General features: G+C 43.0%; 1 protein-coding gene and 1 long non-coding RNA gene across 2 annotated transcripts in view; one reads left to right on the top strand and one right to left on the bottom strand.

Moving 5' to 3' along the window:
• Positions 1 to 409: 409 nt before the first annotated feature.
• On the bottom strand, positions 410 to 4,059 carry LOC117748492. The gene is made up of 3 exons (XR_004611605.1): positions 3,966 to 4,059; positions 1,104 to 1,258; positions 410 to 992 (listed from the first exon to the last, which is right to left on the bottom strand). It is a non-coding gene; the product is annotated as an uncharacterized LOC117748492 (long non-coding RNA).
• Positions 3,221 to 11,914, top strand: part of tcf7l2 (transcription factor 7 like 2) — an 85,965-nt gene continuing 77,271 nt past the window's right edge. Inside the window, 4 exon segments of the mRNA XM_034558303.1 lie at positions 3,221 to 3,409; positions 3,574 to 3,621; positions 3,623 to 3,641; positions 3,877 to 4,001. Coding sequence (XP_034414194.1) covers positions 3,221 to 3,409; positions 3,574 to 3,621; positions 3,623 to 3,641; positions 3,877 to 4,001 — 381 coding nt within the window.

Raw genomic sequence — 11,914 nt, 5'->3', positions numbered from 1 at the left:
CTACCTGTAGGAGTGCAATCCTAAAAATATAAACACATGCAACATTCAAGCTAAATTATTGGTACATCTTGTATGTGCATTGTATATATTGTTATACTTCAAGTCAAAACCAAATGCATTTTGGAATATATTTGTCATCATTTCAATGTTTTGTTTATGCCCTATATAATAGAAGTAGCATGGAAAAGTTAGAATAAGGCAAACATCATAGATATGGATATAAGAGGCAAATGTGTTAAACACTTACAGTATTTATTTCCCAAGCTCCCAGAAACATAGAGAGTACAATAATTCCAACAGAGCTGTCAGTAAGGTAACAAAATGAGATGTAAAATAATGAAAGCAACATGTATAAGAGCGTGTGTTTAGCATTAATTATTACAGCTTAAATTTGCATTTGCCACAGACACAGAATGATAATTAAATCCACCCCTGATTATTGCTGACTTCAAATCCAATGGTGAACAATTCAAACACGCTGAGGTCAGAATCAGTGTATGGATTCATCATCAGGGCTGCAGGTGAAGACTACACAAAAGAGAGCTGAAGCCTTGTGATCAGACGGTGGAGATGCCTCTGACTTCCTCCACACTCCGAGACGGGGAAGTGCATGGATGAGACAATCCCCAGTTGTACCAGAACCACAGCATGCACGTGGAGCAGAGGTGAGCACGCGAAGCCCATAACAAAATGAATAACGCCAACACAAAAGCTGTGCGTGCTCCATGCTCCATCGTTCAGAGCAGCAGTGGCAACGCAGCCTATCATCATCTTATTAAAGGGTCCTGTAGATTAGAATCACCGGGGCGGCATCAGAGGCAGGTGTCCCCACGGCAGGCATGATAACACGCTGCCAGCCCCCCAGTAAACTCTCAGGTGCCTGCTGAGGCAATCCGGGGAGAGGCCAGCCCGGAGCTCCTCGGCTTTGGTCTGGTCTGTGTGGGCTCAGGTTTGGAGGGCCCTGAGCGACGGGGTGCCTCTTCTTCCACCGGCTGCTTAAACACAGACACACTGGATGAGAACCAGAGACGGCTATCCTTTCCCTTTGCTCCCTGCTCCCTAACACCGCTGGCTGGGCTGCACCCAACTGCCACTGCTCTCACCTCTCCCAGATAAAGAGCATCGGCGATCGCTGAGCGGAGGAGTCTGCTTTGCTTTCATGATGCTGCCTGGTCGAGGTGCGTCGGTAGGCAGACACACAACACTTTAGTGCTACACTGTGCACAGGATTCCTCCTCACTGCTGTCTGACAACACTGCTGAGAGCGGATACAGAGGAATTACTGTCATAACATTTGTTTTCACGCGTCTAACAGCACGATGACATGAAACAATATTTTTTTAATCAGCAATTCTACGTCTTGTTTTGATCTTATAGTGATTTATTTTTCGCTGGGAAGCCGTGTTGCAATATGGTGTAAGTGTCACCTGGATGTATGTATCAGCTCCACTTCTTGCAGTTACATTTGAAATTCATTGTTGATTTTGTGATTGCTCCATCAAATATCGGCTATAATAGAAACTGCATTTCCTGAGCTGATGAGATAAGGTTAGTGAATCACCGGTGCTGAGCTCATCACCGACATACACACAGAAACACACACACACATGCACAATCCCCTTGTTCAGCAGGAGAAGGCATTAGTTTCCCCCCCCCCTGTCCTATTGCTTTTATTATTATATGCAACGGCAAGGTTTAAAAAAAAAAAAATGTTATTTTCTGTTTATCTGTTTTTACCCAGAAGAAATTGTTAGATAATTTGCATTTTAGCAGTTTTTTCTTTGTTGTTACATTTTTTTTTTCATATTTCTTTCTTATTAGAAACACATTAAATAAAAATAAAAAATGTCTTCATATAATAACTTGTGAAATGAACAAAAGCTGGTCACAAAATTGTAATATGGTTTTGGAGACATATACTACCTTATCATTTCATGTTGTCAAATTATATCTTCTTGCATTTTTAATTAACTGCAATCATCTTCAGTAGGCACGGTCTTAGATGTGTCTTTTTTTAGGCTGTATTTGTGTAAGAATAACACACAGAATTGGAGCATCAGTTATTTGTGTCCAGTCTGGCTGCTGAGGGAGAAAATAAAAAATAAAAATAAACAGCCCAGTCTGTGCTGCCAGTGAGGGATTCAGGTTAGTCCCAGAGGACATCACACCTGTCAAGAAAGCAGGATGCAATAACACCCTCCATCCCAAAAAATAGATCTGATGAAACATTATCTAATATAATGAAAAATAGATCTAAGGCACTGACAAAGCAGATGCAATAGGAAAACAAGCTTGTGGAGTAATACGCTTTTATTCTGCTTTTGATAGGCCTCAATTTTTAATAAACAAAACAAATAAAAAGAACCGATTCAAAAGTAGAGACTCAATGTGAAAAACTGATTTTAAAATAAATTTAAATTTTTTTTAATTTAAGCTGTAACTTCATTTGACCCCCAGTGCGACAGACTGGTCGGGAGTGGTGGAGTCAAACTGGTTGCAAACAGCCTGAGGAAGTGCCCTCTTTTCATTTTTTTTTTTTTTTTGTTCCCTTCCACCGGGAGACCGCCCATATGTGCGTTTAATCCACATTTACAAGCAACTCCTATATTCCTCCTATTTCACCATCACTGTCCTGCTCCCAAACTGCCTTTTTCCTCCTCACATGCGTTTCACTGCAGTCGTCCGCCGGCTTCCTCCAGCCTCCCTCCCTCTCTCTCTCTCTCTCTCTCTCTCACACACACACACGCACACACTCGCTCTCTCTCGAACCACCTCCCACCCCCACCCCCCACCCTCCCTCCGCTCTCCTTTTTTTCTTTTTTCTTCCTCCTATTTATGAAAACGTCACTTCAAGTCCCTCCCTGTTTGAATCTCATTAGTTTCTTGTGTGTTTCTCCCTGTCAATAATCCTGAATCCAGACTCTCTCTATTTCCATCCCTCTCTATCTGTCAATCAGCGCCGCCTTTGAACTGAAAACCACTCCGACCAACTTCAACTCACTCAATCCGAGCGGCTCGGCTCCTTCTCCGGCTTCCTTTTTCTGCCAAGATTCCCTTCTTTTTTAGTTTTGTACCGGCCCGCCAGAGCTTTGGAAAACGCCAATACAGAACCCCAAACTTAAACTCGGGACTTTTCTAGATCCACCGAGATCTAAGGGGTTTAAAACTTCGTGTTTTTGCCCACACCCCCCCCCCAAAAAAATTTTTTGCTACGGGAAAAATGCCGCAGCTCAACGGCGGTGGAGGGGACGATCTGGGTGCAAACGATGAAATGATTTCCTTCAAAGACGAAGGGGAGCAGGAAGAGAAAATTTCGGAGAACTCCTCGGCAGAAAGGGATTTAGCCGATGTCAAATCTTCTCTTGTAAACGAGTCGGAAACGAATCAAAACAGCTCGTCGGATTCAGAGGTAAGTTGCACATTAAACACGGGGCTCGCTCGCGCCCGGCTCCGTTAAGTTAGGGGCCTACGTTTCTGACATTGTCACGCTGATAGAGACTTTACAGGAAAGTTTACCAGCGTCGCCCGCTGTGTGCACTTTAACGCAACCCCTGTGTTTCATTTCATTTCAAGGCGGAAAGACGGCCTCCGCCTAGATCTGAAACTTTCAGAGACAAAACAACGAGAAAGTTTAGAGGAGGGTGAGTTTCTGCTTTATTGTTCCGCTCTGTTTTTTTGTTCCTATTTGCACCCATGACATTGTATGTTGCCGGGCGGAGGGGTATCTCTCCTCCGCTTTATTGCTATCGTGCATTTTTTTTTTTTTTTTTTTTTTTTTGTTGGAGGGAGAAAAAAAAGTTATCAAAGCCACTTTATTAAAAAAAAAGTTTTCTTCTTTTTTTCTGCCCCCCCCACTCCTCCCCCCCGCCATGTTAGCTGCGAAAAGGCAAGATGGAGGGCTGTTCAAGAGCCCACCGTACCCGGGCTATCCATTTATAATGATCCCCGATCTCACAAGCCCCTACCTTCCCAATGGATCACTTTCTCCAACAGCACGCACAGTAAGTTCATTTATTTACAACTGTATGTGCACACACACACACACACACACTCTCTCTCTCTCTCTCTCTCTCGCGCGCGCGCACTCTCTCCCCCGGACCCCGGGTGGACACGAAGTGTCGTCGCCGATAGAAGCGGAGAGCCAAGTTTGGAAACTCCCGCAGTGTAAAGTGTTCAGTAAAGTGTTGTCACGCATGTTCGTCCGCAGCCGGTGTGCGGGTGGTGGACGGCAGCTAGCATGCTAACAGTGCTAAGCGCTAGGACGCGGGGCAAGGAAAATGGATATTATGGGTTTATGGCAGGTCATGTGCACTTGACATTTCTACATATATTCTCCCTGAAATTGTAATTAAATGTACGAGGAATGGTAAAACTATTATATATATATATATATATATATATATATATATATTTTATACACTAATAATAATAATGTTATTATTATTGTATAGGGCCTCGTATTCCAGGCTACAATTGCATGCTTTTTTTTTTAACCCACTGAATAATGCAATTGGCTTGTGTTTGCACAGCCTCATCAAACATGCCCTTTTTTCTCTCACAAGCTGCATGAGCATTCAGACCTTTACGCTGGCTTTCTGACACGCTGCAAGTAGTTTGAAGCAATGTAAAACCACACAAATAAAATCAATATGCAAATGAGCCTTTCAAAGTGATTTGCATGTGTCAAAACCTACACAGACATTATGTGAAAGGGGCATGCATTAACATTTTATAGTTATTATTTATTTTTTTTGTACTAAAACATTAAACAATAATTATTTATTCTGTATATTTATTTGGAAATGTAATGGAAATGGTTATGCAACTCTGCTCTGCATGTGCACCACCTTTGTTTCTAATGAGGAATCCACTGTCTTTTTTTTAAAAAAGAAGGAGAAAAAAAGCATGTGCCATGTAAACCCATATTTATAAATAAATTCATGTTATTTAGACACAATCAGCCATGCTATAATTATGCACACTTACTCATTTGCTCAGCACCTTCGCTAGTCCCACTGGGCAATGGCAATCCTTAAGCGGCATAATTTTCTCAACCATGGGTGTCTTTTAGCCCCCCTATTTTAAACGGTTGCAATTACAAGTCTGCGCTTTAGGACCTGTCATCTCATTTTACAAGGTTAAGGCAAAGACCAGGCATTAGGAAATATGACCCCTCCACCACCTCAGCTTTGGCTAACGAAACTGATATTTGTTACATTTTTTTCATGCGGCGTGCACACCTTGAAAATAAATGCACATCTGATACATAATGCTTTCTTTTGTGTTTGACACAATTTCTGCTTTTGAGTTCAACGTGATCGCTTAGGGTCTCACGTAAAATCATTTTTGCTGCTTACACAATTCTCTCTACGCCTGGGTGCTTTATATAGTAAAAAAAAACAACAACTATTTTATCATTCCCGGCAAATGCATTTATGAGAACATTTTGCCATTCTTTCCCTCTCAGTCAGCCAGCCTTGTTAACGCTACTGGCTGGTATGTGGAATTAGTCACTCATTATTTTCATCAGTACTGACACAAACACACACATTCACAACACACATGATTTGAACTGAGGCGCTTCCTTGTCTCAGTGGCAGAGGTTTGTAGTTTTCTTTGTGCCTATCACAGCACTGTGCCCAGCACCAGTCGAGGAGCGCTCATTTCATTGTGCCTATGCAGCAGTTAGAAAAGCAGTACTTTGTGTAACACGGCTGGAGGATGCGGCCAGACAGTTTTGACTGTTAATTCCACCCCATAACTACTATTTTTTTGAAAAAGAAGGATCTTTTTTAAAAATTGAAATATGTGCTCCATGCTGTTACCTGTTGTTTAGTTTCCTCTCTGCGTCACTTGCTTGTATACAAGATGGAGTCAGAACAAAATCTAAAAGCCACTGCTGACTATTGACATGTTTTATTCACATATTAGCAGACAGCGTTTATTACAGCTGAATTCAGAGATGTACCTGAACAGTGACTGTAGATGATGAGCATGGTTTTCGGCTTGCGGTGATCTTCCCACTGTACAGCCCGGCCCCCACTGTCTGCAGCGCCCTGTGTGTCCGGCCATTAGAGCTTTGAAGTCAGCGCCCGCTGTAATATAAATGTATTAGACTTAAAGCTGGCATAAATAATTCACCTGGACATTGATTAGCTGTCTTGCTCCCTAACATGTCATGTGAGGCACTGAATATGACTGTGTGTATTATTGGAATGAGACTTTCTATGTCCTGTCATGAAAGGGTTTGATTCTCGCTGCTATTCCCTTCATTTATCTTCTTCTGCTTCTCTTGGCTCGGGCGATGCTGTGATATTTTATTTTTAGGATGTGGATTTCAACATCTAGGCCTTTTTTTTTTTTCTGTGTTTTTTGTATTTAATATATATGGTTTAAATTGAGATAATGTATTTCTGTATTTCTTAGAGAATAAAAATCATATGAATTTAGATTTTTTTTCTCTCTCTCTGCTAGCACTACTGCTCTATCTGGACATTTTACCTGGTTTCTGCGATTCTGGTTTAAAAAAAAAAAATTCCTGCATGTGGCGGTTACCATAATAGGTCTGACCTCTGGGAGCCATAGTCAGTCAGAATTAGTTTTTACTGCCACCTAAGTACAAGGAGGCTCACATTTTAGTATCATTTAGCAGTTTGACATGACTTTGTGCCCGGGCTTTAAAAGCCCTTGTGTCCTCCTCTCCTCCTCTCCTCCTCTCCTCCTATCCTCATCTCCTCCTCTCCTCTCCTCTCCCTCCTCCCCAACCCTCACACAAAGGCCTGATGGATCACTGGGTGCAGGTTGAATTGGAGAAGTGGCCTGCCCAGTTCACCCCGGTTTTCTATCTCCTTTCACTTTCCCCCTGTTCCCTTTGCTCTCTCTGTCTCTCTTCCTCTCCCCGTCTACCTTTTGTTTCCTGCCGATGCTAACTCAGGGCTTGTGAAAAAAGGCGGCGGGTTAACTGCGGTGCTGTGGGCTAACATCACACCTCAACAGGTCTGGAGACGCAGAGGCTCAGGGAGGGAGAGCAGGATCTGGGCGGCCAGCTCTCCTGCATCGGGCTGCAGGGCCGTAAATCCACTAGCTTTATTTACTGCCTCTCGGACTTATGAATGTTAAGATATTTGACGCCACCCCTGGCCCCATAATTCTCCAAGCCTGGAGACTTTTGGCGGAGGTTTTGAGTTTCGACGTATAATTACGAGTAGTTTAAAAAAGAACAAGAAAGTAGAGAAGGGGGGGGGGGGGGGCGGGGCCGCAAAGGGGGGATGAAAACGCAACACCAAGCATCCACCGCTGTGTTTAGAGTGAAAAAAGACGCTCCCAGAACCCGTGGCGATTCTACTACGAGACGGTGGGAAGGCTTTGTTTGATTGAAACAATAGCTTTTCTCCCCTTTTCCTTCTTTGTTCCATTTTTTGTGCTCGTGCCAGGATCGCTCGTGTTGCCGCGGAATCACCTTCTTGAAAAATACATCCACTTTCATACGGGCTGACTTCTTCCTTTATCATTCTTATTTTAGGAAGACATAATGGAGGATTTTCTGGTCAGATTATTGTAATGAACATGCCGAAGTGAATGAACCGCCACCTCCTTTGTGCTCACGTGCACACATTGCTGTGGCCTTATCTGTTATAATTGACACAGACAGACAGTATCTTTCCTGAACGTGGCAGCAGCATAAGCATAACAATGGTATATCATATGGATTATGTGTGTTCGGCTGCTGTAAATGGATTTTTGGCTGTGACAAGAGGAAAGATGGTTTAATGCGGATTTAAAGGACAGGGCCCACACCTTATCAAATTGGCTTTACATGTTAATAGGACCTAATTGGTGTCCGCGGGGGGTTTGTGGCACAACGCGGCTGCATTTTGTGCCTCTAGCCGCAAAATGCACTCTGAGTTTAGTTGGAAGGTTGCGCTCCTTTTGTCTTGCAAATCACTTTTGTTTACAAAGTATGGCGGAAGCGTCTCTCTCCAACCCCCCCCCCCCCCCCCCCCCCCCCCACACACTACTTCTTATTGTGCTCCATCTCTTCCTCTCTCTATCACATCTGCTGTTTGTCTCATCCTATGTAAGGAGAGGCAGAAGAAAAGGTCCTTATTTTTCTCCGACTCAATAAACAGTCATAAAAAGCACAATCTGCTTTGGATTTGAGGAGTTAAGTTAGAGAAGGGAGGGTGTGTGTGTGTGTGTGTGTGTGTGTGGGAGGGGGGGGGGGGTGCTGGGAAGCAAAGTTTGGCACCATTAAATAAAAATTGGGGCCTGCTAGACATTAGCGGTGCACAGCACATTCTCGGAGCTTAATTAGTCCGAACTGTAATTGTTCATGGTCTGCCAATAGGAGTAATGCTCAGGAAAAGTGGAGTTGCACTAAATCGGCCCAGGGTTTTTAAAACAATAAATCACTTGCATATTTGTGCCGTGATTCAGTTGGAGGCTCGACCTCTCCCATCTCGACATGTGGTAAATTGTAAAGTCAATGAATCGCAGATGTAGAGGTTTGGGAGGAGGAGGTGGGGGGGGGGGGGGGGGGGGGGGGGACTCAGAAAGAGAGGGAGAGGGAGTACAGTACGGTTTTGTTAGTGCCTGGTCAATGAATGGAAAAGATTTGTGCAGTAAATATTTACTGAGGATATATATATATATATATATATATAATTATTTTTTTCTCTCAGCTAGCGGGGCTTAATTGTCTAATGCTGATGATGTTGGCAGGCCGTGTGAGAGCTTACGCGCCCGTCGATCTGTCACTCTGCTTGAACCCCCCCCCCCCCCCCCCCAACAAAAAAAAAAAAAAACACTCACTTTGTGAGTGTGTTTCTAATCAGATTTTTAACTAGTGCAAAGGGATGAGGTGGTTCCCTGGTGGCAGTGTGAGCCGAGCTTGGGTGTAGCCAACGTTCAGCTGCAGTCAAGTCTGGTTTGGGGCTGAACCTTTTTCTAATTAAATCATTGACTTCATTGTTTTTAATGTAATAACAGCTAATCTGATGCCTAATTTTGACTTCAATGTAACAGATTATGCCTGTTACTCATTAAGTCATAGCACAGCCTGGATAACGTTTTTTTTCTCGTTTTCTTTTGGTAAAACAAATTATTCTCAGAATGGATAAATCTATTACCACCTCCTGTAGCCGTCCGTGTTTCTGTCTGTAAGCCACCACACTCTGCTTTTCTGTGCCTGAGCAAAGGAAAAAAAGGCATTAGTTTAGCAGCTGTGCACTGGTGCCCCCCCCCTCCCCCCAAGCCCCCTACTGTAACCCCCCTCCTCTCTTCAAGCCGCTCCCTCTTCCCCCATACATTTCTATAGAGCTCAACACAAAGATAGTACTGTACATCTGGAATGCAACTTTTGTCATCTGTTAAATATAGGCTCGCTCTGCTCCTGGCCCACAGGATTTGGGGCTGCCTGAAACATGGAAATTCAATTATTGTGTTTGTGTGCGTATATGTAGCCACCAGTTAAATATGTATCCATATACGGAGCATGTTGGTTTATTTTTATTTACAGTTTTTCCTTGGTAGGAAGCACATTTTGCACTCCCTTTAATTGTTGGCAAGAGATATGCACATAACCAGATATGCATTTGTTTTTTGAGCATTTTCTCTTCTTTTTAAAAGAAAAGTCGACATTTTTATACTTTAAATATGAATCTAAACCAAACTTCCTGTCTGTTCTTTCCAAACACATTTCTCTTTTTGAATTTTAAATTCTTGAAGGTCAGTACACGTGTTGACAGTATTGGTTGGTAGAATATGGAGCTTCTTCTGATTTCTACACAATAGAGTGAACTTACATGGAGCTGCTTCGAATAAAGAGTTATTGAAATTGGTGATATAGATTATAGATGGTGAGATTTTATTATCAGCGTGGCTGCTCTACATCCAACTGAAAAGATAAGGTTTAAATAGCTATTGATTGCATCTACTAGATATAAAGGTTACGGTTAGGATTAGTTAGTCTCCATTAGATGATTACCTGTAGAATTTGTATTTTTCACAAAGTGTCATCATTACCAAACCATTATAAATTAAATTTTTCAAGAAAAGCATTTAGAGAATTTGAGAATAATTCTTCTAGTGTTTGTCCTGTGGAGCTGTACATTTAAACATATTTTTACCATAGTGCATTTTTGGTTGAGTGTTATGTGAAGAATTGTTTAAGCTCAGGTATCACTCCAAACATACTTCTGGTATGTGCATTTTTTCCTTCTTTCTTCGTCTTTTCCCTGCCTTGAATGTGCATATTTCTCTAAGTTCATTCATAATGGGACCAGAGTACTCCAGTAGCCAAATGAGTTCACCAGTAGCGGAGTGGGAGGGAGAGCACGAAGCGGGAGGGAGGGGGGCGGGGGGACTGGGAGGGGGCAGAGAAAAGCGGGAAATGTGTGTTTGGGCTCTGTGTGGGAGTGGAAGGGGTCGGAGGGGCGGGGAGGGGGGGGTGGGGGGTGCGAGGGTCGGACGCACAAAAGCCGTCTGAATAGAGCGCATAATTGCTGTTAATGCCAGGGCAATGAGAGCAGCGACAGTTCCTGGTTAGATGTCCAAACAATAGTGCCCCTAGGCTTCACATTTATCTTCCCGTTTAAAAAAAAAGAGGGGAAAAAAAAACACAGCAGGGACTAAGCGGAGACAAACACTGAAGCAGGCAAGTTACAGTTTTCAGCCACGCTTGACGAGCAGGCATGTGTTCATGTGTGTGGTTTCTGCCTCTGAATCCCCCCCCCTCTCCTCCACGTTGCCCTCCACGCTTCCCACACTCATTGTCATCGACAAATTTGCCTTTAAAAGCTCTGGCTGTGAAGCTGGCGGGATTCTGGTGGTGCCGGCCTTCTGTTTGGATGTGTTTGGGAAGGGTCAAAGTGCACCGGCGGTGACATGATTTTCGTTGGGAAAGGAGCTTCCCCTCTCACCCCTTTTTTATTATTATTTTTTTATTTTTTTATAACAACAACTGATAGGGAGTGCTTGAGGCTTTTTTCCCTCCAGAGCTTGTGTGTGTGTGTGTGTGTGTGTGTGTGTGTGGGTGAGTGTGTGTGGGTGTGTGTGTGCGCGTGCATGTAGGGAGGAGGTGCCACACTGCCATCACAGCTCTTAATGATCATGTCGGGCTAGATAATGACTAGCCATGCCAGTGTGCAGTGAACACCTGTGGTACACCAGCCTTTTATGGATGTGGTAGAATGCTCTGGAACGCACCACAGAAGAAGAATCTCATTCACGCTAATGTCTTTAAAAAAAAATAAAAAAAACTGTAAATCTTGTACACAAATAATCATAATTTTCAACATAAAATGGAAACAATTATGTTACCTCATCTTATTTATCCTGTGGTAGTTTAAGCTCCTATTTTCTGTAATTCTGTAATTACAACATATTAAACATTCATATCAAACTATGTGCATTATCAGAAGTTTATCTACATCCAGTTTAATATGCAGATGTTGTTATTCAGCGGTCTTGTTTTTGTACCCAATGTTTCATATCTCCAGTCTTAATGTAGTCAAGGGAATTTCTGTGTGCCGATAATCTGCTCAAAATGGCTCAGAATGGTAGGAGGCACTTTGTGTGTGCTCAACACATAATAGAGGAGTTTAAGGTGATAAAACTCCAGTCAATGTATTTTTGATCTACTAATTACACTTTTAATTGTGGCAGGATAAGCTCCGAGGAGTGTGTGCGATTACGTCTTGTGTTTGGGAAGCGGAGTGAGTCCGCTAATGAGGTGATCGTCTGCTTGTTTGTCGTGCACGGTGGTGGATTCATAACTGCCTGCAAAAGGTGAGGGAGGTTTCAGAGTGCAAGCAGAAATAAATTAATCTGCTAATCTGCGGTTTATGGTAGGATTTTGTGGGGATGGGGGGGGGGGAGGATGTTGGCGAGATTACTTTAAAATGCACAAGGCTAA

The sequence above is a fragment of the Cyclopterus lumpus genome, chromosome 19 (assembly GCF_009769545.1).
Source record: "Cyclopterus lumpus isolate fCycLum1 chromosome 19, fCycLum1.pri, whole genome shotgun sequence".
Taxonomy (NCBI): domain Eukaryota; kingdom Metazoa; phylum Chordata; class Actinopteri; order Perciformes; family Cyclopteridae; genus Cyclopterus; species Cyclopterus lumpus.
The sequence above is the reverse complement of the archived record's forward strand: the minus strand, read 5'-3'. Positions and strand labels throughout refer to the sequence as shown.